General features: G+C 45.6%; 1 protein-coding gene across 3 annotated transcripts in view; it reads left to right on the forward strand.

Annotated features, from left to right (window-relative positions):
* Positions 1-563: 563 nt before the first annotated feature.
* SMAD3 (SMAD family member 3) overlaps positions 564-23,816 on the forward strand; it is a 68,604-nt gene continuing 45,351 nt past the window's right edge. For all 3 annotated transcript variants that reach the window (XM_066558955.1, XM_066558952.1, XM_066558953.1), the window contains exon 1: positions 564-843. In XM_066558955.1, coding sequence (XP_066415052.1) covers positions 638-843 — 206 coding nt within the window. In that variant the 5' untranslated portion in view covers positions 564-637. The remainder of the gene's footprint in view (positions 844-23,816) is intronic.

Here is a 23,816-nt window from a genome sequence, read left to right on the forward strand (position 1 = left end):
GGTTGCAGCCACGCTGTGGACCCTCTTGTCCCCTTCCCCTCACTGAGCGGGCTTTACACTTGTGGGGCTTTACACTTGTGTTTATCTTCCTGCCTGCCCTCGGTGCGGTTTGTCCGGGCACCTCTCCTTGTCCTGCTCCTGGGCGTTTCTGCCCTCGCCGTGGGCCCCGCGGAGCGCGATCCCTCTCGGGGAGCCGGGGCCTCCGCGGGCGGCGATTGAGGCGCGGAGTTCCCGGCGGGCCGGCCGCCTCCCCGCCCTCCTTCCATCCTCCCTCCCTCTCTCCCTCCCTCCCTCGGCGGCGTGTTTGGGAGGGAAGGAGGGGGTGGAAGCCGGGCCGGGGCGGCCAGCAGGCAATTTGCATGAGAGACAGACTGGGAATGAGCTGGAGTGGGCGCCTCTCCGCGCACACAGAGCGGGGCAGGAGGGGGAGGAGGAGGGAGCTGCTGCCGCCGCCGCCGGGGAGAGGCGGCGAACTCCGGGCAAAGTTTGGAGCCGCGGGCCCGCGGCGCTGAGGCAGCGGCGGGCGGGGAGCGGCCGGGCCGGGCAGGGCCGCGCGGTGTGAGGCGGCGACGGGCAGAGCGCGGGCGGCGGCGGGCAGAGCGCGGAGCCGGCGGCGGGCGCTGCCGGCACAGCCAGCATGTCCTCCATCCTGCCCTTCACTCCTCCCATCGTCAAGCGGCTCCTGGGCTGGAAGAAAGGCGAGCAGAACGGGCAGGAGGAGAAATGGTGCGAGAAGGCGGTGAAGAGCCTGGTGAAGAAGCTGAAGAAGACGGGGCAGCTGGACGAGCTGGAGAAGGCGATCACCACGCAGAACATCAACACCAAGTGCATCACCATCCCCAGGTACCGGGGTGTGGAGGGCGCGGCCCCCGGGGTCCTGCGGGGTGCGGGGGAGCAGCGGGACCCGCAGGGACCCTCAGGGACCCCCGAGCTCCGGCACGGCCGGGACAGGGCTCGTTTGGCGTCCCGGCCCTGCCGCACTCGCTGCGGTGTTGGTCCTCTCTGCCTGCTCCTTATCTAGTTAAGAAAAACCCCGTAACCGGCTACAGAATTGAATTACTCTCTAGTAACGAGAGAGAAAACATGCCTCGAGCCGAGATCATAAAAACGAAAAAAAAGTTGGAAGCGCTGCGGATCAGTTCCACTCACTGAGGGTGCTCTCATTGTCAGAAGTTTCAGCGTGTTCTCAAGTGCTGTTGCATTACGATTTTCTTGTGATTAGTGCGTCAAGAAAACGGTTTTGTTTGGGTTGTTTGGCTTCTTCCTTATTACTCCTCTTAAAGGGTGATTTAGAGCCCTGCTCTGCTGATGTTTTCGAGTTACTTTTTAAATCGGGAATGCAAATGGCAGAGCTGAAGGAGGTCGTTTGGAGTGCAAAAAACACCCCACACATGTGAGGGTGAATACAACTGATTTTTTCCTCCATTTTTTGAATGAACATAGATTTTATTTTTAGTCTGCATTCTGAACTCGATCCGCAGGGCCATCATAAATCATAAAAGACGTGTATAAAACTATCCCACCTAAGAATAATTTTCCAAGTAACTTTCAAATGGCTGCCCACAAGTGGTGTTTTATTGCTGCAGATTGTTGATTTCTGTGAGCTCAGCCAGATGACTGCTGGGTCTGTTCCTGATTGTTGTTTCAGAGTACTTTTTTTTATTTAAGCAAAGGCCAAAGTTCGTTCCAAATATTTGAATGCTGCATAATTGTGTGCTTCTGCGTGAGAAGATATCTGTGTGTGTGTGTGTATTCATGCTTCTCCCTGGCACAAACAAATGTATGCTTTCTTGGTTGTCAGAATGATTTAATATGCAGGAGCTGATACAAAGCAGCATCTGTTGCATGAAAAAGTGAAGCAAGTAGCTTAGAAATGTGGATGTTTGGAGCTCCTAAAATTTTCTTCCAACAACTGCAGTGTTTTTTTAAAAGGAAAAATAAAGCCTCCTTATCTTTTCTGGTGCTGAATGACTGTGGCTAAGATTTTGGCCAGTAATGCAAATGAGAGCTCTCAGCCTTTGTTAGAGTTGCTCCGGCTTCTACTTGGAGCAGAAATCAAAACCTGTAGAGCCACCACGCAATACAAACGCCTTAAAACCTATATTTTTAAAGTTCTTGGTAAGCAGCTTGCTTTCCACGTACATAATTCACTGTTTAAAGCACTTCCCTGAAATATTTACCATTTCAAAAGAAGAAAATTTCTGTAGCAGCCCTGCTGCTTGTGACCTGGGTATTGTGTCTGGCTGATGCTGACCCGTTAGGGAGCAGAGCATGAAGGCCCCTGGAACTTCTGTGACTCCTAACAAGGGGGTTTAGATAAGGAAAGATTTGATATTTTATAATTTAAAGGAAGAAAAGAGTTAGGCCAAACACAATGCTTTATTTAAAAAAAGAAGTAAAGGTTGAAAATAAATAACAACACAAACATAAATCACAAGTCATGAATACTCACCTTCAGAGATTGTCCTGGCTGTTCCTCCTCTGTTAAAGAAAATCTGTGCAGAAATTAAAACATTTGATGTTCATTTATGACACTGAGCCTGGATCCTGCAGATCTCAAACCTCGGTGTGGGGGAGGCATCAGCCTGTTTTGGTGGGAGCCCCTTGTACCTTGGCATTTGTTTTAAACTCAACTTCATGTCTGCTTTTTTATTGTTTAGAAATGGCCGTGGTTCGGTTTTCTGCACGGAGATGTTCATATCTGTGTGTCAGAGGTTGGGGAATGGAGCACAGAAAGATCTCTCTGAAGTCAGTGCAGAGCTGCAGCTCTGACCAGGCCTTGTGACTTTAAGAGCTGTGCCTTTTCCTCTGGGCTGCACTGCTTGTCCTAATGTATCTGTGAATCTGATTACTGTGTCATCTGAAATTAGTGTTTGCAAGACGATTTTAGCCTGGTTTTAGCTTGCTGTTTGTTATTTTCATTTAATAATTTTAACGTATGTCATTTTACTATTTACTCAAATAATATGTTGGGGAGGGGGGAAAGGGGGAAAAGCATCATTAAGGATTAGCTCATGTTGTGCATTGTCTGTAATGCATCAGTAGACTGAATTACAGTGGAGCCATGCCAGTGATGACTCTGGCCCAGCAGGAGCAGGGTAAGTCCAAAATTAGCTATTGTATCCATGAGACAGAGCAAGTTTCACATGGAAAAGGGCTCGAGCTTTGCAGAAACATTGCTTGTGGGAATGAGGGCTACGCAGCAAATTCCTGGGCTGATCAGGTGGGATTGTTTGAAGAAAGGACAGGAAAAAAATATTTGTTTTGTTGTATGGCTGAGGAATTAGAATAACAAATGTATTCCTGCTGTCATGTTTATCTGCTGGGATCTGGAAGCATGTACTGCCTGCTATCTCCTGACAGATTAGTAAACAGGGATTAGTTTATTTGCTTGTGTATTTGCTCAGCATGTGTTACTTCTGCAAGTGCTCCATTTCTGAGGTGTGACAGACACCCCAGGTTTTCTGTTGGGAGAGCCTGTGGCAGACAGCAAAAGGCTGGAGAGGCCTTCAGGGATTTCAGTGTGACTCTCCTGGCAAGAAGGATTTTTCCTTCTTGTTTTCACTGCTGGAGAGGAGAAAGTCATTTCCACCTGCAAAACTCTGCTCTCAGACCATCTGATGGTTTCTGGTGGTGCTGCTGCTGCACAGGAGAGCTCCTTTAGAGGCTCTTCCTTCCCTCCTTCCTCCTCTGGGCTCAGCTGCCAAAGCCCATCCTGCCCCAGCAGGACCTTTCTTTAAACCTCTGTGCCCCGAGCTGGTGCCCTTTGGTGTCAGAGCTGACCTAGTGAGTCCTGGCTCTCCCTGGCAGAAAGGTTTTTTCCTCCCAAAGTATCGGGTGATAGAAGTTGAGAGCACACATTCTTCTGCCCATTAAAATGCATCCTTTGTCACAGTTGCTTATCTTGAAAGCCCAGCTTTCAGGATGAGCATTTTTATCACTTTTCAGACCAAGCTGGGCACAAGTGTGCCATTAACACCTACCCAGCACAGGCAGCTGGGTGTTTGTGGCTTCTCTGCTTTGCTCTGTGAGCAGGCAATGATCTGCTCCAGCTGGTGCCTCTGTTCTCTTCTGGGACCCAAAAATGCGGTAAGAATGGCCCCTACATCTGACATTCATACAAACCTGAAAACCCTGAGTTTCTAGCACTGTTCTGAGCCGAAGAGAGGCCGTTTTGAGCACCTGAGAAACCAGCAGCATTTGCCCTGGAAATGAAGTGCGATGAGTGTTGAACTCAACATTTTTAGGGTCTGATCTACAGAAACCAGACCATGTGATGGGCACTCAGTAATTTCTACAAGCTGTGCAGTATCTGTAGTCTTGCTTTATGAGATAGTAAATGCTTTGTTTCAAGAGCTTTAGTGGTGCTACACACACAAAGACATAAATCTCCTGACGTTTTGTAATATATTTTCATATGCACATTTTTCTTTTGAACTCATTACTGTATTTATTTGTTTTGGTATCACCAGTGGTTTTAGGGGAGCCAGGATTCCTGTATGTAAGGAACACCTTCTTTTAAGTGGTGGGTTGTATTTTTTTTTTTTAATTTAGAAAACAGTTTTGAAGAGAAGGTGGGTGTTATTTCTTGTGGAACTCATCTGATAAGGGCAGAATGTACCAATTAAAATGGAAACATGGCACATTTGCTTCTTAGAAGCCACTGAACAAGGTGTTCCTTAAATTATTTACATTTTGGTGGGGAAAATCGGGGATAATACACAAGGAACTTAATGAATAAGGATAATAGAGAAGGAACATAAATATTTCAGAAACATCTTGGGTGTGAGCACAGCTTCGGCTGTGTGGTAGTTGACCACACAGTATTTACAGGACTTGATCACGTTCTCAGGTTTGAGGTGATACCAGAAAAGTAGGAAAGCTGTGAGGATGTGAAGTGGCAGAGCTGTCTGCAAGACCCTGAAGGATGTTGTGGTTTCACATCATGGTGTGATTTTGGGGTCATTGGACTTGCTCCTTGTGGGTCCCTTCCAGCTGGGGATATTCTGTGACTCCACACTTCTTTTGGGGCTGCCCACCTGATGCAGTAACCAGCAAGGACCAGCCACAGCTTTGTGTGTCCATGTGAAATTTACTTATTTTTCAATGCGGTTTCAAGCTACCTTGTTTTCAGTTCTCTGTCCCTGAGTGTGAGGAGCTTTAATATTTCATGGCTTGTCTGGGAGTGCCTGCAGGGCTCAGTCCCGGTGTGCAGGGTGGTTACAGCCCAGTCCCTGTGTGCAAACACCCCTGGCTGCCATCCCCCTGCTCAGCTCCATCCTGCCGGGGATTTTCCTGCTGCAGACCCGTGTCAGTGACCTCTGTCCTGCCCGAGCTTTATGGGCAGGGTTTACAGCCCCGCCCGACCTTTGTGCTGCTGCAGTGCCCTCATCAGCCCGGCTGCGGTGGCCTCTGTGGGACAGGCAGGTCAGCTCTGGAGGGGAAGGTGCACTGAGTGCACATGGGCCTGAGCCTGACGGGAGCGTTTGGGCCCTGCTCTTGGGCACAGGGTGTGACTCTTGGCATGTCCTGTGCAGGGCCAGGAGTTGGACTCTGTGATCCTTGTGGATCCTTGTGGATCCTTTCCAGCTCAGCTTTTTCTGTGTGATTCCATCACTTTCTGCCTGCAGTCCTGCTTGTCCATCAGTGCCCATCTCATCTCATCTCAGGCCAACCTCCCCTCTCTGGGTATAGATTTCTGCTCCCTGCACCCCCTCCAAGTGTTTCTCCCCCCCTTGCACTTGTTCCTCCTTCTCTCCTTCTGACATCAGCCTGGGTGATGTGTGTGGAGTTGTTGTATTGCACACGATGGCATTCCCAAAAACAAAGCACTGCTGTCAGGCTGGAGCAATAATGTTGGTACAACCAGTTAGGGGGCAGCTACACACTCAGTTATTGTGGCAGAGACAAGGAGCTGGAGAGGAGGGAGGCTGGGGAGCAGTTGTGCTCCCTCCCCTCCAGAGTTGCTGCTGGAATAGCACAGCAGCCATTTATTAAGATGTCTCCTCTGTTTTGTAATTTCTCGTGCACTCACTACCATTCAAACCCTTTTGCCAATATATATATTTATTTTTTTACCTGAGTTGTCTAGGGCAGCTCACACTTTGCATTAAGACCAGTGATAAAACTCCTGTCTTGAGAAACAACTGGTGTGTTTATCCAGGACACTGAGGGGCTAAGAGGAAAAACTTGATTTTGCCATTTGTCAAGATGCTTTCAGATATTCATATCTCTGTCTTTCATTCTTCTGCCCTTTCTCAAGAGACTAAAAGAGTTAAAATAGCTTCTGAAGGGACTCATGATGTTCTCATTATATTGTGTAGTAAGTGTTGAATCTGTGTGAAATAAAATGTTTAAAATGGTTGCTTAACTTTCATAGCATTAGGAAAAGACCCTGAATATCACAGTCATTTATATGTAATGAGAAATAAATGCAAAAAATTGGTGAAATAAGGAAATACACACTGTACAGGATTATCACATCAGGGATCCAATTAGAACAAGTTCTTCTAATAAATATTGGTTTAATAATGTAAACTTGTGATTGCTATATTATTACAACAAAATAAAATTAACGAGATTTAATGGACTGAGCAGCCATTAATTTTCACTTGTTAATTTATTAGGAATTTCTAATGCTGTTAGATGCACAGTAAAGCCATTATCCTGCATGAACTACTTGATGAAATAAATAGGGCCAACAAGTGCTCGAATTAAATTGAAATCAGTTTTTATTCCCAAATTATCTCTTTCTGTTGTTTGGGTTATTTTTTTATGATTACTATGTTTTAGCTTTCCTCTACTGAGGCAATTAAATTTTCAGGGATGGGATGCAGCACTCCTCCAGCCAGGCTTATGAATAGTCCTAATTAACTTTAGTCCTTGTGTGCCTTGATGTGTTTGTAAAAATCCCTTTTGCAGTCCCCAGCTGCGTGTGCTGGTGGGCAGGGAAGGGAGGAATGGGGGTGAAGCCAGGCCAGAGGTTCCTGTCCAGACCCTGCAGTTCCACGGGGCGACTCCACCGGGTCCAGTCGCGTTTGCTGATTCCTTTTGGAATTGGTGATAATTGCACAGCTTTGTTAGCCGAGGAGCCAGTAATGTGTGGATTGTTGCAGTAATGCTGCTTTTAAAGGGGTTGTGAAGCCTTTCAGACCGGATCCTCATTTGCTGGCATCTCTTGGCCCCCAGAGTGAGGGGACTTGCCCTTAGGGGAGTTCAGCTGCTCCAGGTCCCGTGCCTCTGTACAAGCAATACAAAGGCAAAGCTCTTTTTTTCATCTCTTAAAGACTCAGCTCATCAGAGGACACAACTGGGAATGGGAATAAACTATTCCTGCATATTAATAGCAGCCCTCTTAAAAACCCTACCAAATAAAACCAAGGGTGACCCTTAACTTCACAAGAGCCCAGCCAGGTAAGAAATAACACCCTGCTTTTTGAAGAGTCACCCAGGGATCGGCCGAGCTCCAGTAGGAAATGTTGGTTAGCTAAGGAAAGCTAGGATGTTGTAGCTGCACAGTTCCAGATACCCACATTTGTTCATTCAGCAGCAAGGGAGGGTTTTGTGTGTGCTGCAGAGACTTCTGACAGCAGCTGCTGTGGAAAACATGGATTGTATCTCTGACTGCTGAGCCTTGTGAAAGAACGTGCTTAGAACTCCAGTAAAACCTACCTGGCAGAAATGGAGCCTGTGTGAGTCTAGGGAAGGTGAAGAGGTGATCCTGGTCAGTGTCACAAAAAACATCCTCACAGCTCACCTGCTGTTCACACGGGCTTATGAGGGCAAGGGGGGGACATGTGCCAGGCGGTGCAGCTGTGCCCTGTGTGTGCCCAGACTGTCCTGGAGCACCTGCACAGGTGGGCCGGGCGCCTGACCCGGGATGGGACTGTGGATCAGCTTATGGAGAGCAAGGGTGTGAATCCTGGAGAGAGGGACTGCAGTGGGGCAGGGGGCAGGATCCTCCCCCTGGGCTTCTTGCTTTCTCCAGGGTTCTCAGGCTGGGAATAGTGGGTGAACCTTCCTTAGCTCACTTGACTTGCAGTTGAGAATTTCAGTAAATTTTCCTCACACACTGCGTCAGAGGAAAGGTCGGAGTTTCTCTCTGCGCTGGTGACGTTCATTAACCATAACTCAATCTTTTTTTAAAAAGGAAGTCAGAACAGAAATTTCCTCCTTTGTGGTGAAGCTGCAGCCAGCAGTGGTTGAATGATGGATGCTGACACTGACTCTCCTTTTTCACAACAAAAGAGGAGAAACTTTGTCCTTCCTGTTTTAGTTGCTTGAACATGAAAAGAGAAATTCACTTACTCTTCACACATGTTAGATTCATAAAAATATTGGGCTGAGAGGAGGACATCTGTGGCACGTGAGAATGCCTCTGTTCCTGTGTTGAATGTGTGACTGTTGTTGCTTTATCTACTTAACAGCTGGAGAATTCTTTTTTCCCCGAATTTCCTTTCCCTCCATTAACTGGAATTTTAGTGTTGCTGTGTGGGAAGACAAAGACCCAACTACAAGAACCTTTAATTTTGTTATTCTGAGCAAGACCAGATGTGTTTTTTTTCATAGGGGTACAAAGTCTATGGTTTCCACACATATGGAACTGTACAGAAAGGTCCTTATTATTTGTTGAACAAATTGTTGTTCCTGAGATGCAGAGCCAGTTTGTAGCACATGTGTAACAAACAGTATCTGAAAAATTCTACCCGTGTTTAAAAAGCACTCAGGCTAAGTGAAGGCTAATAAGCAGCTGGAGGCTTTCCCCACTCTTTCTGTGTTTGTGTAGTTACATAGATTTCAGTAAATTTATTTCCAATTTACAGGCAAGTGAGGGAGAGTCAGGCCAGCACAGGAAAGCAGTGAACTGAAAACAGGGGAGAGGTGTTTGTAGGTTGAATATTGTTCACTTTTCTCTTCTAAATTCAGGGAGTTGGTGGCTTGGGTTCTTGGCAGGATTTGAAGCCTGCCCAGCAGAGCCTGTGAGACCTGGGGGCTCCAGCCCCAGGAAGACTGAACTTGTCAGGCCTGGGCTGGAAATGTGGCAGGAAGCCAGGCAGGGTTTAGCTGGAAGTTTGGTGAAAATGACACTTCTCTGCAAAACATTTCATTTTCAGAGGAGTTCACTGATATTTCAGGGTTTGCTGATGGGCACTGGTGGGGCTGGGCAGAGACCCTCCACATTTGTGGCTGAGGTACCTCTGGAGTGGGTGATCCCGTGCCTGGGCAGAAGGCAGCATTGGCACTTCTGGGTTTGTTTTTTTCCTTTTTTAAACCATTTTAACCAGCTTTCAAACCAGTGGTGAAGCTTTTATTCTATTGTGCCCCTGCCCCACAGCTCCACAAGCTCAGGAAGCAGAAATGTTTTTAGATAAAGCCCCCCACAATTACAGGCCTTGAACTCAGGAGAGCACAAGGTCTGCTCATGACATCTGTCCCTGCTTTCCCCACAGTCAGCAGCCTGTGGGATACAAAGTCTGGAGTAGTTGTTGATGCTGGCCTGGAGCCTTCAAGCAAAATTCCAGTGAGCCCTGGAGATGCTGGATTAGTGAGCTTGTAAGAGTTCCACGGGCTTGGGATGGGCAGACTTAGAGATGACCTGGCTGTTCTATCTCCATCTCTGCTTCTTGCACCTAAATTTACCTGACTTACTCAGTATAAGCTTCACTGTCAGCCAAATCTGTCCATTGGCCTGGTTTGTGTCATTGTTTTCTGATCAAAATGATATATATTTTTTAATAAACAGATTTTGCACAAGAATGGTAGAAAGCTCAAACCAGATGTGAAACCACTGCGGTAGAATGAAGCTTTACACAGCAAATTGGCAAATTTTAAAGAGCAGATAATCACTGTCTACTTTTGGAGCTGATACAACTTTCTAGCTGGTTTCTGTTGCCAGTAAAAGTCTGCTGGCACTCTGCAAACTGAGGAGAGCTTTGCTCTGAATTCGGTGCCATAAATAACTCGTGTGTAGGTAGACAGCTGATCATTGAAGCTTTTCCCCAAGCCTGGTTTTGCTTGTTTGGGAGAACTACAGGCTGAAAGTTCAGGTATAGAATTGCAATTGCATCTTTGTTTTTCCCAATCATAACTGAATAAAGATGGGGTTTCAGTTGTGGATTGCTGCATAATGAATGCACGTTGTGGTTAGGGAAGGCTGAAAATACCAGGGTTTGTTCCACACCACTGTGTAACTGTGAGCAAAGCCCTGCACCCTGCTTGTACCTCAGCTACCTCCCAGGTGCAGTCCTTGCCTGTCAGGGAATTTAATTACAGTTGGGAAAGCTCTTCAAATCCCAGGATTTTAAAAACCTGTTGCAAACCCCATTACCTTGCTGCTTTAAAAAGCTTTCTGCTGCTCCCCAGCAGCAGAAAATGAGTACACCATCTCATTTGTACTAAGAAAGCAATTTTAATTTTTGTTGGAAGCTCTCTTTGAAAACATGTAGGTGCTACGTCAGTGAGAATATTAGAATTCCACAGATGTTTAGTGGTAAACCTTGGCTGGGTTTACCTAATATTTATCTATTCATCTCTGTAGCAGTGCCTCCTGTACACATGGAATATTTTGACTGGTTGATACACATCATACCACAGAGTTCTGCTCCTGACTCCAGTCTGAGGTCTGTTAGCACAAGTCCAGGGGAAACTCTATACATGTAGCCTCATGTTTTCAGTTAAGTAATATTCTATAGCCATATGTGAATTTAATGCCATCCAAATACAGGATGGTAAATGAAAAAAATGTGTCTGTTGCTGGTGGGTTTTTACAGCCAGGACCTGCAGCAAAACCACTTGGAAAAACGTAATTTCTGTACCTATAGCTGTGTCTTTCACTGAATGTTTTGGCAGCCTCTGATATTGAGTGCTCACATCTATTTGCTTCAAAGCTCCTTTGCATCTGAAGACTTTGTGGGCAATTGTTCTGAAAGAGATGACTGAAAACTAATAGCTGGCCATCTGGCTGGAAACAACATTATTAATTAAACGTTATCTTTTAAATAATTTACAAGTTTGAAATAAATGCTCTTTTCAAAGCTGTTGAAGCAAGATGAATTTGAAGCCCTGCTGTGGGAAACAGAGTATTTAATGTATCTCCTCACTAAAATTAAGGACGGAGAAGTAACATCTGAGATCAAGGTTACTTAGATTAGCTGAGAGCAAAACAGCCTCTGGATTTTTTCCCTGTGTGTTTTACATGGTTAGTTTCCTTGAAGGAGAACAATTAAGCTCCAAAGCTAGCAGCTACTCCCATTTAGAAATAATAATAATAAATCTTTACTATACAATATTCATTGAGTCCTCTTAAATGCCTTTTCATTATGTGCTTTTGAAGGGAGAGCATTTGTGGCCTCTCATTTTATACCAGAGTTCTGATCTTAAATCCTTTCTAGCAGAAGGATTTTTACCCTCTCTTGCTGATGAGGGAGAGTGAACCCTGAGAATGGGGTTGATTTACCTGGGGCTGATGGGGGCAAAGGGCTCTTGGCTGCAGACATCCTAAGGCCTGCTGCAGTTTCCATATCAGGACTGAAGTGGCATTTTCCTGTGCTCTGGATGGAAAACAGCAATCAGTTCAAAAGCTGCTCTCTCTGAGTTACACCAGTGATTTGTAACATGGGGACTTTACATTCATAAAGCTAATTTCCAGCTAAATAGAGGAAGAAGCCTCTAGCGTTTTAGAATCGTGGACTCAGAACAGTGGGGATTGGAAGGGACCTGCCAAGCTCATCCTGTCCAGCTCCATGGATGTCCAGGGCCATCTTTTACAGGGGTTACTCAGTGCACCCTCCAGCCTCCCTTGGAACACTTCCACTGCTGGGGCATCCACAGCTTCTCCACACAAAAGAAATAAGAAAGTGCTGAGGATACCCCTCAAGAGATGCAATTTCATTTTTTGTCCATTTTTTCCAGGCTTAGGATGAGCATGGAGCCTTTCTGCTGTGGTTTCTCAGTACCTTAAGGGTCCCAGCAATTCTTTTTGAAGTGTCTGAGTGACCCTAGAACCAGCTGTAATTCAAACCTATCCATATTGCAGTTCCTGGTGGCTGCATGTGGAAAATATGTGTATTAGGGTATTGGAACAGAGTAGCCATTTAGATGGATAGAAATTCATGAAGAGAGCACCCTTAAATAGGGTTGAAAGAATAGTTCCATGTAAACATCCCCTCTGCTTCCTCCCTTTACTTCTCCATTTGTTCTCTGGTGGGGTTTGTGGTGTAAAACAAAGTTGGTGCCAGACACAAATGAACCCATGGAGCCAGGGAAGGTCTTGGAAATGCTGGCCTGGAGTGGGGTCCTGTGAGTCCCTGCTTTGCCTGCCAGGCTCTGCTGGTTTGAAGGCCCTGCTGGGGGAGCTGCTTCTAAACAGGAATAAAAATAGCCATTGGAGTGTTCTGATTTTAGAAAGAAAAAATAGCATTTATTGGATTATGATTGGCTGATGACTTTGAAGCTGGAGACAGTTTTATATTACAGAGCTTCTCACTCTGCTTATTCTCTCAGTTCCTGTTCTCCCCCCTCCCCTTTTCTTTTTCCTCTTTTCTTGCTTTCTATTTTTAGGATGGCATTTCAGAGTTTCTGCTCTACTGCCAGACCAGCTATTCCAGAAGAAAGAGGAAAGGTGGGAGGTAGAGCTAATGAGCACTGTTATTAATTTGGCTTTTGAGTTGGTGTTCAAAGTTTATATGTTTCCAATTTGTCTGACAGTCAATGAAAGATCTGTTTGTGCTTGAAGCCATTGATCATGCACATTTGACAGTCTCTCCAGTAAAAGAGAGGAGAGCAGGAAGTTTAGGACTGGAGAGGGGCCATTAGAAGTTTAAGGTCAATGTTATATTTTGTTGTATGTGTATGTATATATTTAGTTTTTTTAATATATATGTAAAAATTTGTATTCCATAGAATTAGCTTCAAGTGGAACATGGTATTTAATTAATTATTCTGTGGAGAAAAAAATGTAACTTCATTAAAAAATGGTAATGGTCTATTACCACTGGAACAAAACACTTCTTTAGTGTTACATATGCCCACATAAATAAAATAATGGGCTAAAGGTTTTCCAGTCAGCTCTAAAGCTGATCAGAGTTGCTTTAAGGCATAAAAGCAGGGAGGGGGGGTTTTCAGGAGTACCCTGGTGGGTATGGATGAGACATTCCTGCACCCTCCTGGGAAGGGCTCTGGTGCTGGGTGGCCTTGGTGCTCAGAGTTGTTCCCTGAGCTGCAGCTGCCCAGAGGCTCCTTTGTGCCTTTGGGACTTGCATTCTCCTATGTGTGCTTTTCTTTGTTTATTTGTGTAGGGGTTGGGGTGGCTTTTTTTTTTTTGTTTAAATATTATTTTTCTCCCTTGTGCTGTGGCTGAGAACCTTAAACAACGGGGGAAGATGGTTATTAGGAGGGCAAGGAAGGGGACAGAAACGTTCTTTGTTGTGAAAGCAAAGGGCGTTACTCAGTGTGAATGTGTAAAACGATCCAGCCACGGGGTCTGGGGTTTGAAGCCTGACTGGGTTATTGGTTCAGTAAATCACATTTTTCACCTGTGTGAGTTTGGGGCCGTCATTTTTGCACGTGCAGAGCAGCTCTGAATTTACATCACTGTGAGAGAGGAACTGGGGAAACACAGAAGGCTTGATCACACTTTTGCTTTAGGATCACCTCTTGATTTTACAAATCCTGTCCCATTTCGTTCTCAATTTTGCTTTGCAGTTCTTGTGCTACTTGGAGCTCTCAAGGATATTTTTCTAGGCCCATTTGAGAGTTCAGTGTTGTCAAAAGGTGGCCGAAAGTTGGTCCAGTGTAACTGCCCATGTAATGTATTGCTGCAAATTAAATAACCCAGGAATTGTTTTTGGAAGACAAGGATTAGTTCAAGACACAGCTCATAACTTTTCTACCAGTGATTCAATAACTTCTTCCTGTTGGTTAAAAGTTGCACCTCATGTCAAGTTGGAGGCAGTGCCAACTTGCAGGATATTTTTTAATTTAATTTTTTTTTTCAGCAATGAAGTTATTACTCCAAGGTACTTATTCCTTTAAAAATAAATATGTTTTAGAATCAACAGGAGACAAACAAATCCTGTGCTTCACAAAGCTGATCCAGTTTGTTTTGTGGCTGTCGGGGACTCTGAGGAGCGCTGCCTAATCTGAATCCTTTGGGAATTCAGTGTACAGCCTTGCCCACAGGATAACCTTTCTCCAGTTTAGCTTTCTGCTGTTATCTCCTGGCACAAAAGAGTGGAGGAGAGAGCCAGTCAAGTGTTGAAAATTTGTCTATATTTATATCTCCTGCTGTGGTTTTCAGGCCTGAAGAAGGTGACTGAGGAAACCCTGAGTGTGTGTGTGCTGTGAGCAGCTCACGGGGGTGAATCTGCTCCTGGAGGTCTCTTTTGGGAAGTTTTAAATGAAGTTTTTCCAGGCTGAAGAAGCCAAAAGCCACTGTGAATGTGTGCAGTGGGCTGGCAGATGCAGCTTGGTGTAGCAAGGGGCATTATGTTGGTGGAATGAGATAACAATAACCCCTGCTTTTATTTGTCAATAATTTTTTATCTTTTACTTTAAACCCAAATATTTTCTTCATATGCCAATAAATGGCAGAGTGGATTTGGACTGAGCAGCCATCTCTGGCTGTGCTGCTGAGCTGTTTGGAAGCCAAATTAATTAACAGAAATGACAGCTCTGAATGTCTGATTTCCATGTACCTTTATACTGTCATATCTCTCCATATTATGATAATGATACATCGGTAACATAATTTCATTTCTGGTTCCCACCTCAATGAGTGGAGCTCCTGTTACCTGCAAACCACTGCAGGAATGTTCCCCCCCGGTGAATGTTCCCCACTTGTCTTTGAAGGGTGTCACCGTGCTGAAGGGGTTTGTTTCTCACATCCCACACCGGGGACCGGCAGTTTCCTGTCACCTTCGCTACCTGGGATTGTTCAATGCAAGTTTTTGCTTCGGCAGCAGATGGGTTTGTCACGTTTCATGGTGAACAGGCACCTAACCACATGCACAAGGCACTGCAGCTGGCCACTCGGGGACTGTGCTGGAGGTGACAAGCACCGAGGGTGCGAACCCCGATGCCTTTTGATGTCCCCTTCAAAGAAAACGCTGAATGCTGTTTATTGTGTGAGGTGAGCGGCCCGTTAGTGGCCATGTCCTTTAATGAAGAACTTGAGCTCTTACATTATCCTTAGTCTGGCACTTCTCCTGAGTGTTGAAAGCGTTTCTGTGCTGGAGCAAGGTGTTACAGCAAAGTCAAACGTGGGTGCAAAACCGCCTGGGTGTAGCAGGGATTTGGCATCATCGTGTGGAACGTGAAGAGCTGAGTGACCCTTGTGCAATGGATAAATGAAATCCTGCTCCATCTTCTGAACGAGTCTGGCTCTGCAATTCGGGCATTCCTTGCACAGAGATAATTAATTGAACGAGAGGCAACACTACCTGGCAGTTGCCTAATCTTCCTTCTCATGTGCAATAATCTGCGACCCAGATGTGTTTGACAATGCAGATGTGAAATGCTATAACTTTATGGCACTCTTTTAATTTACTGAAAATCAGCTGCAGCACCCAGGTTTTGTCAGAGATGAGATTATTTCAGAATGTGGACGTGCAAATGTCAATGACAGGAATTGTGCCTGGAGTGTACTGAAAATACACTCCTTGAAATGTTTTTCCTTTAATTTACATCAAAAGAATCTTGTCTAATTTTAACATATTGTTGCCATCGGGTGGTGGTGTCCATATGCAGCTCCAGTCAATGCAGCACTCCTTTCCTTGTGTCTTTGCCTCCACTGAAGCCACTCATGAAATTATTTCAGCTAAAACCTCTCATTCCTTGGAATTTGGGCTCTTCCTCTGCAGTACATAAAGTGATAGATCAGCACCTAATAAAAGTGGGATTATGTCTGAGCTGGAAATAAGTAGAAAGAGCCTACTTGTGGAAATGACAGGGCTTGCTTGTCGTTACAGATTTAACAATAATACTTGTAGTAACTCCAGCAAGGTGAGGGTCTTCAGAGGGCTTTGTCACAAACTGCTTTTTACTCCTTGCAAACTCTTTAGACTTTGGCTGTTCAAACTGTTCCAGTGCTCTCTCTGCAGTCATGCAAATATCACAAGCTGTTCAACTTGTTCATTTATTTTCTTGGAAAGGCAGAGAGGAAAAACAGCCTGAACTTGCACCCTGGAGGGAGCTGTGCAAAGCCAGGCTAAGGATTCTGGGGGGGAGCTGTGGGGTTTTCTGTTCTTTTGTGGATGAGACTTTGCTTTCTGTCATCTCTTAGCAAATAATGAGTAACAGTGATGGAGACATGAAATCTGGAAGTGTTTATTCCAATTGTGTGTGAAGCAGAGTCATCACCAGAGCCAAGTTTCTCACGGGCTGGTCTGGTTTGTGCCTGGGGCAGGAGTTTACAGCTATCTTGGTAATAAAGGCTCGGGGCCTCTGCTATTTCTGCTTCCCAGGTTCCCTGAGCGTGGCAATTACTGTCCCTTCTGGGATCAACACCTGTCTCTCATTTCCAGCAGTAACAAAGGACCCTGCTCTATAAAACCCTCTGCTGGTTGTGTGTGCAGCACTTTGCTTTTATGGTCCAGGGCTGGAGGACACCACAAAAGCAGATAAAAGCCAAGTGAAGCCGTTGCTGCAGTAGGCCTAAAACAAACTTTAAAAATCGTGAGGTTTTTCCTTCCTTCCCTCGTGGTTTATTTTTGTCTTTCTTTTTTACTGTGGGGGAGGGGGTATGTGGTGAAGATCTATCTCTAAACACAAACACTAAAATTTCAGTGGGGATTTTGCACTCTGTTGTTCGGGGATTTTTTAATCACCTTCCCCACTTTAAGAACTGCTTTTTTAAAATCAAGACTTCCACCAACTCAGTCCTGCAAACCTTCCCATGGCCACCCTTGTGTCCATGGAGAGCTGGAGGAAGCTCCTTTTCCCTGTGCAGCCTTAGCATGAGTAATGATGGTCCCAGCACATTCACACGTGCTCCAAGTCCTGCAGGTTCTGAAGGATTTTGCCAGACTGAGCCTCCTGTAAGTCCGTGGCACTGATCACATGTCAGAGTTTAACCCTGCCATTCCCTTCCTGAGAGGGAATGTGTTTCCATGTGTTTCTGAGAGGTGCTTTCCCTGCAGTAACATGGCTCCAGTTTTATTTTTCACTCTCCACAGCAGATCTGTTTAACAGCACGGTTGCTGCTTCTTTGGACTCTAAAAGCATTTTGGACAGGATTGCTCATAAAGTGATTTTTCAGCTTGCAGTGACTGCAGTCTGCTTACTAAACATCTATTTACTACTTTCCTTCGGCTTTTAAAGAAAGTGGAACATCAGATCATCAGTTTAACTCCTTGTTTCCAGTATTCACATCTCTCTGGGCCAGCAAATGTAAAACAAAAGGAGGCATTGGGGGCTAAGTGAGGATGTGGCTTCATGTTACAGCACTGATTTAGGTAGAACACGGTTAAATGGCATAATCCCATTTCTGGCTGTCTCTGAGTTTGCTGCAGCTCTGAGTCTCTTTTTATCTTTATGGCTACAGGACCACCCACTCTAATACCTTGTCAATGGTGCACTTTTAAATCAGAGCTTGTGGGTGGAGTTTTGACCTCTATTGAAACCAGTAACCTGGAGAAGTGTACCTTTCAGAAATGCATCCTGTCTTTAAATAAAGATACCAAGACAGACATTCCACTATGTTAGTTTTTCTTGGTTTTTGTTTTTAACAACTAATAATCTCCTCACATTAAAAAAAAATAAAAGTACTATATTCCAGCTGCAATTGGCCCAGAGTCATCTTACAGCATTGCTTCATTTTACCTCTCTTGGCCGGACTGACAAATCCTGCAATATTCCCTTTTCCCCCTTCAATAAATATACTTCATACCCTGCTGGGATTCAGACCTCACTCATTACTGTCTTATTAGAAGCAATGGATTGAGACTCTCATATCTTTTAAGGTGTTTTCTTTTGCCCTAAACTGTTTGTGTGGGTTTATTTTTACCAAGCTGATTGCTTTACTGAAATCTAAAAGCATTATATTTAGAAAATTACCTTTTATCAACCAACTTTCTCCTCTAACAAAGGAATTTAACAAAATTTGAGAAGATTTGAAGCTAGATTGCACCTTAATTCTGTGGGGGTTTTATCTTTTTCACTGGAGAGAAAATGTAACCCTGTGCCTGCCTGTAGAAGTCTCCCACCAAATGATATTAAATCGGGTGATGATGGTAAATTTTGTCTCATGATGGGTTTTTTCAAATGTTTTGGGTTGTGTGCCCTTGTGGCTTGTGCTCCTTCAAAGGACTTTTCTGAACGCAGCTCCAGTAGGAGCAGCAGTGAAGCAAGCCACAGTTGGGATTTCTGTGTGATTCCCACAATTTTAGGAAAAACAGAAATTGAACATCTTTTATCTTCTTTCTTATTTATCTTTGTTCTTATTTAAGATGTAGTAAGATTTTACAGTTCCAGGAGCGGTGTGGGAAAGACAGATATTACCAATGCTTCAAATATTTCTTTTATGGGTAAATTCAGGACAAAACAGTGTCGTGTTTCAGGCTGCACTTAGCATTTCTGCCCTGGGGGAAGAGCAGGGCTGCAGAGCATCCAGGGCTTGCTTGGACAAGCTGCAATGAATGTTAAATAACTGTTTGGGAGCAGCTCGTGCTTTTAACTTCATAAATATACATTGTGGTAATGTTAGAGGAGACCTCAGGATTATAATTATTTGAAATGTGCTTTACAAGTGCTTAGCAAAGCAAAGCAGTTGGGATCTCAGTGAGGAGCACACGCTCTGAGGAGATGCAAGGAATTCTCCTTCATGCCATGGGGTTTAGAGCAGCAGAAGACACCTGCCTGTCCTGTGGCATCCAGCAGGGGCTGGGAGGTGTTGCAGTAGCCCTGGAAGATGTGTTTAAATACATCTCATGATGGCAGAATGATCCTCAGGTGGAGTCCACAGCTGCTGAACACCGGCTGAGCAGCAAATTCTGCTGAACTGAGATTGGCGCCATGAGCTTCTTGTGCCTGGAATGCTGCAGTTCCAGGGAATAATCAGAAATATTCCTTTTGACTGATTGCTGAACTGATGCCCTTGGAAAGCATAAAGGTCTGTGAGCAGAAGGATGAGTTATTTAGCATTTACCTGAGTGGTTCTGAGGTCCAAAAAAGCTCCCTGTGCTTGTTAGTTCAGGGTTCCACTGTTGTGAGTTTGGTTAGATAAAAAGGGCTCCTGCTCTGTGGTGGTTGCCATTCTGTGGAATCTTTTATTTACTTTAATCTTGCATTTAATCTAGTGCAGAATGAACTCTGACACTTTGGAGGCATTAAAGTAGGTAAGATTATAAACTGTTGTGGTGTAAATTGTCAAAAGGTGATTAATGCTGGAAGCTGTTTATTTATTGTGATTGTGTGGACAGTGGCCAACAGAGAGCTGCATTGTTCATTGTGGAGCAAAGCCTGGAGGCAGAGCTTGGGGCATTCCTGTTTCTGTTCAGGGTTTCTGGGACAGAAGCTGTGTGCAGCTGTAGTGTTGCACACACAGAGGAAGTTGGCAGGTTTGGAAAGCTCAGCCCCAGACTCTGGGGCTGCCTGGATGGGCTCCCAGTGGGAATTGACTCCCCAAACATCATGGGAGCTGAGCTGCCTCTCCAGGGTCACACGTGTTCCCCGTGTGCAGTGACATCTTTGCACTTTCTGGGCTTACCACAACCTCTAGCTTTGACCAGGCACAAAGAAATGTAGAAAACCTTCAAGCTCTGCCCAAACGCTTTTTTAAAATAAATCTGGGGAAACCTGAACGCTGTTTAAAATGGCAAAGTGATTAATTTCCGCTTCATTTCTTCAGCTGGAGTCAATACTTTGGACAAGAGCTGCACCCTGGGAACCAAGCATTTAAATGCAGGCTGAGAAGAAAGGAGATTGCTCACATACCTTTTGGCTTGTTTCTGCTCAAAATAGCTCATACAAATGGAAATTGGTGCCCAACTTGCCCTGACTGGACCTGAAGTGAGCCCTGTTCTTTCTCTCAGCATGGGGGGACTGTCACAGCCTGTCCCTAAGTAAACCTGATGTGCATTTAGTGATGTTTCATTTCTCTGGGGAAATTTTAGGGTTGGCTTGTTCCTATTTGGTGTTCCCCAGTCAGAAATCACATCCAGGGTGCAGTTCATGGACAAGGTCACGCTGCAGCGTTTTCCGAACCCCTGGATTTCCTGGGTGCTCACAGGCAGCAGTTTGTGGTGTCTCCAGCTCTCTGTGGGAGCACATTCCCGTTTTCCTTGCTGTCACTCCTCTGTGCAGCACATGAGCCGTTGTGGTTTAAACTCAGCTCTGCCATGGCATTCCAGGGTGAGCCTCAGCCAGCTCCCAGCTGCCTCTTTCCCAGGCACTCTTAGATCTAAGCAGGGCATGGGACGCACCCGGGATGAGCTGTGGGACACACAGCCCGTTCCCAGCCACCATCCTTCCCAGGGAAAGTGTGCCCGAGGCCGCATGAAAGGGAAGGAGGGAGCTGGGACGGGGCCCCTTGGCTCTGGGGGAGCAGCCTGGGGTGAGCAGGACAATGTGGAGTTCACTTCCTCCTCCGCAGAATGGCCAGGCTCCTCATGTGCTCCAGCAGAATTTATGGGACACTCGGATGTACAGGTTTTTTTTGGATTTTGAAAAGAAGGATCAGCTTGCAGAACTGTTAGATGTTGATGCCAGATGTATTTGGATGTGGTTTGCTTTGTTCTTAAACAATAGACAGTTTTAAAGAAAGAGGAATCTTCCTTGTGCCCATATGTCCCATTGTTTCCACCATGGGTAAAATCCTGGCTACAGGGCTCAGCATTATCATGCTGATTCTGCTGGGAGTGACTCATGCAGCTGGATATTTGTCATCCAGTTTGTGGAGTCTTTGATCTCTGCCCTTCTCTTCTGATCAGATCTGGGATCCTGTGCTGGAGTTGGAAGTTCTGAAGGAGGGAATTCCAGCCCTGCACACCTACGAGGTGCTGGGACTGTTAGGTGTGAGCAGTCAGTTCTGGTGCAGCTTTTCATGGTCCTGTGTTTGCCAGCAGGGATTTCAGAGGGAAATAATATATATATATTAAAAATTTTTCTAATGGCAGACCAACAGCCTGAATTTAATGAATTTAAAAAAGTAATTTTCAGAATACTCTGAAAGGAACAAAGAAATCCTCCTGGTGGCACTTGCTTTTAATGTCAGCTAAGCATCTCCTTCTTCCATGAGGATCCATAAAATGTACTTTGAAAATGATAGGAAGCTATCAGGAGCTCATGCACCTGAGGATCATTTAGCTTTTTTTTCCTTACTTGGAATTCTCAGGTCTTAATTAGTTTGCCTAAGGTATCGCTGAGTATCTTTGATTTCTCCCTGAAATTCAGGGCTGATGGCTGAAGATGCTGCAACACCATTTCCTGGCTGTGTGACCCAAAGTAGGAGTGAGGAAAGCATAATTGGATTAAATGTTTTCCTTTACCGTTGGAGACATGGATAAATCTGTGTCTTGGAGTAGTTTTGTTTTGTCCATGCTGGTTAAAGGTCCTGGGCTGGTGGCTGTGTCACAAAGAGCTGAATAGCAGATGGCAACTATGGAAGTGTAAATTAGCAGCAGCTGACAGTTCTGGAGAGCCACTGATTGTGCTGGGCCCATTCTGGGGTGAAGTGCTAGATACTCCATCAATAGAGGATAGAACTTCTTGGAATCTTTCACTCAGTGAACCCATCAAGAGTTCTTTCTTCTGTCCATTTACACTTCCTCTGGGTGTTCCTTTATTCATCAAAATAACTTGTTGTGTAAGACCTGGATTCTAATTTATGGACAAAAATTCCTAGGCTTCACAGTAGCCAAAATTTGTATTCTTGAATGTTTTGTCCTTCTTTCCTGGCCTGTTCACATTCAGGCACACAGAGGTGAGGGAAGGAAGGAGAGTGGGCCCAGTTCCCATCGGAAGTGCCTGGGGGAATTTGGTTCTCTCCAGTCATTTTTTGCTGACTTGGGAGTGGTGGTGACAGGTTTTGCAAGAAGTAACATCCTGTGTCCTTGGCCAAGTGAGTCCTGAATGTGATTCAAGGTTTTTCGGGGAAATAGTGGATTTAGCAATACAGGACTGTCATACTGGCTCAGCACCTGGGGTACCTGCTGCCGTGTCAGGCACCACAGGAGCTTCCAGGCCTTCCCAGAAAGATCTTGGCAAAGGTGGCAGCAAAAAAATCAACCCTCTGGGCCTTGATACAGCAAAAAGAAATACAAATTTTTACCTAGTTTTAGTCAATTACTCAAAATGGCAATCCCATTTTTAAACATCTTTAGTATTGGATTTATTTATCTTCTTTTTTTTTCCCTCAAAGGGTTACAAAAGTCCAACCAAGTTAAGGCATAACATGAATGGAGTAGAGCAGTGACCCTAAAGCATTTGATGCTTTCCCCAGCCTAATAAATAATTAAATGGATATGCAGACTGCTGTACAGCAGTGTTTGCATGGTGCTGCTTTGCTCCATGACTGCTCCCTAGCATGGAAATGTTACATTAACACTGGGTAAAAGCAAAATACAGGACTTAAAGTCAAGAGAGAGATCAGGTTTGCTGGTAAAGATCTTCAAATCCACTGCTGCTGCAAATCTGGAAATTACTTTTGTGTGCAGCAAAACTTCTCAGGTGTTCCCTTTTCAGCCCTGGAAGTGTGGAGGGAAGGTGGTGTGTGGAAAATCAGCATTTCCAGATCCCTTTTTGGTCCTGGTAGTGTGGAGGGAAGGTGTTGTGTGGAAAATCAGCATTTCCAGGGCTCTGAGGTGAGGCTTTGGTTCCCACCCCTCAGGCTGGGCTCTCCTGGCTGGAGCAAGTGAAAATTGAGAACTGACTGAACTTCATGGTAGGTAAAGCAGTGATTTCAAACACGAGCAATTTATCTGCACATTGTTGAGGATTTATTTGTGGCTGGATTTCATTGTTTGGAAATATTTGTGGTTTTACTCCAAGGGGAGTTCTGGGGGGGGAGCTGCCCCAAATTGCTTCTGCAGCTGCCGGAGGCTCTGTGAGCCTTCCCAGCTCTCCAGGCAGAGCTGCTGCTCCTTTTTCAGGAGTTTTGTCCCATTTTAGCCCTGAGCAGCTGCATGTGCTGCCCCTGGAGCCCTGTTCTGTCCTGCCCTGCGAGGGGGCCTGGCTGGGGGTGGTGGGCAGGGCAGGGAGGAACAGGATGGGAGCTGCTGGGACAGATCCTGGCTCCAAACCTCCCTCCCTGTGCTTCCCATTGCCTTCCCTGTCCTTCCCATTGCCTTCCTGTCCTTCCCATTGCCTTCCCTGTGCTTCCCATTGCCTCCCTGTCCTTCCCATTGCCTTCCCTGGGCTTCCCATTGCCTTCCTGTGCTTCCTTCCCATTGCCTTCCCTGGGCTTCCCATTGCTTTCCCTGGGCTTCCCATTGCCTTCCCTGTCCTTCCCATTGCCTTCCTGTGCTTCCCATTGCCTTCCTGTGCTTCCCATTGCCTTCCCTGTCCTTCCCATTGCCTTCCTGTGCTTCCTATTCCCTCCCTGTGCTTCCCATTGCCCTCCCTGTGCTTCCCATTGCCTTCCCTGTCCTTCCCATTGCCCTCCCTGCGCTTCCTATTCCCTCCCTGTCCTTCCCATTGCCCTCCCTGTCCTTCCCATTGCCCTCCCTGTCCTTCCCATTGCCTTCCCTGTCCTTCCCATTGCCTTCCCTGTCCTTCCCATTGCCCTCCCTGGGCTTCCCATTGCCTTCCCTGGGCTTCCCATTGCCTTCCCTGTCCTTCCCATTGCCCTCCCTGTGCTTCCCATTCCCTCTCTGGCTTCCCAC

Source organism: Molothrus aeneus, chromosome 13 (assembly GCF_037042795.1).
Source record: "Molothrus aeneus isolate 106 chromosome 13, BPBGC_Maene_1.0, whole genome shotgun sequence".
NCBI lineage: Eukaryota > Metazoa > Chordata > Aves > Passeriformes > Icteridae > Molothrus > Molothrus aeneus.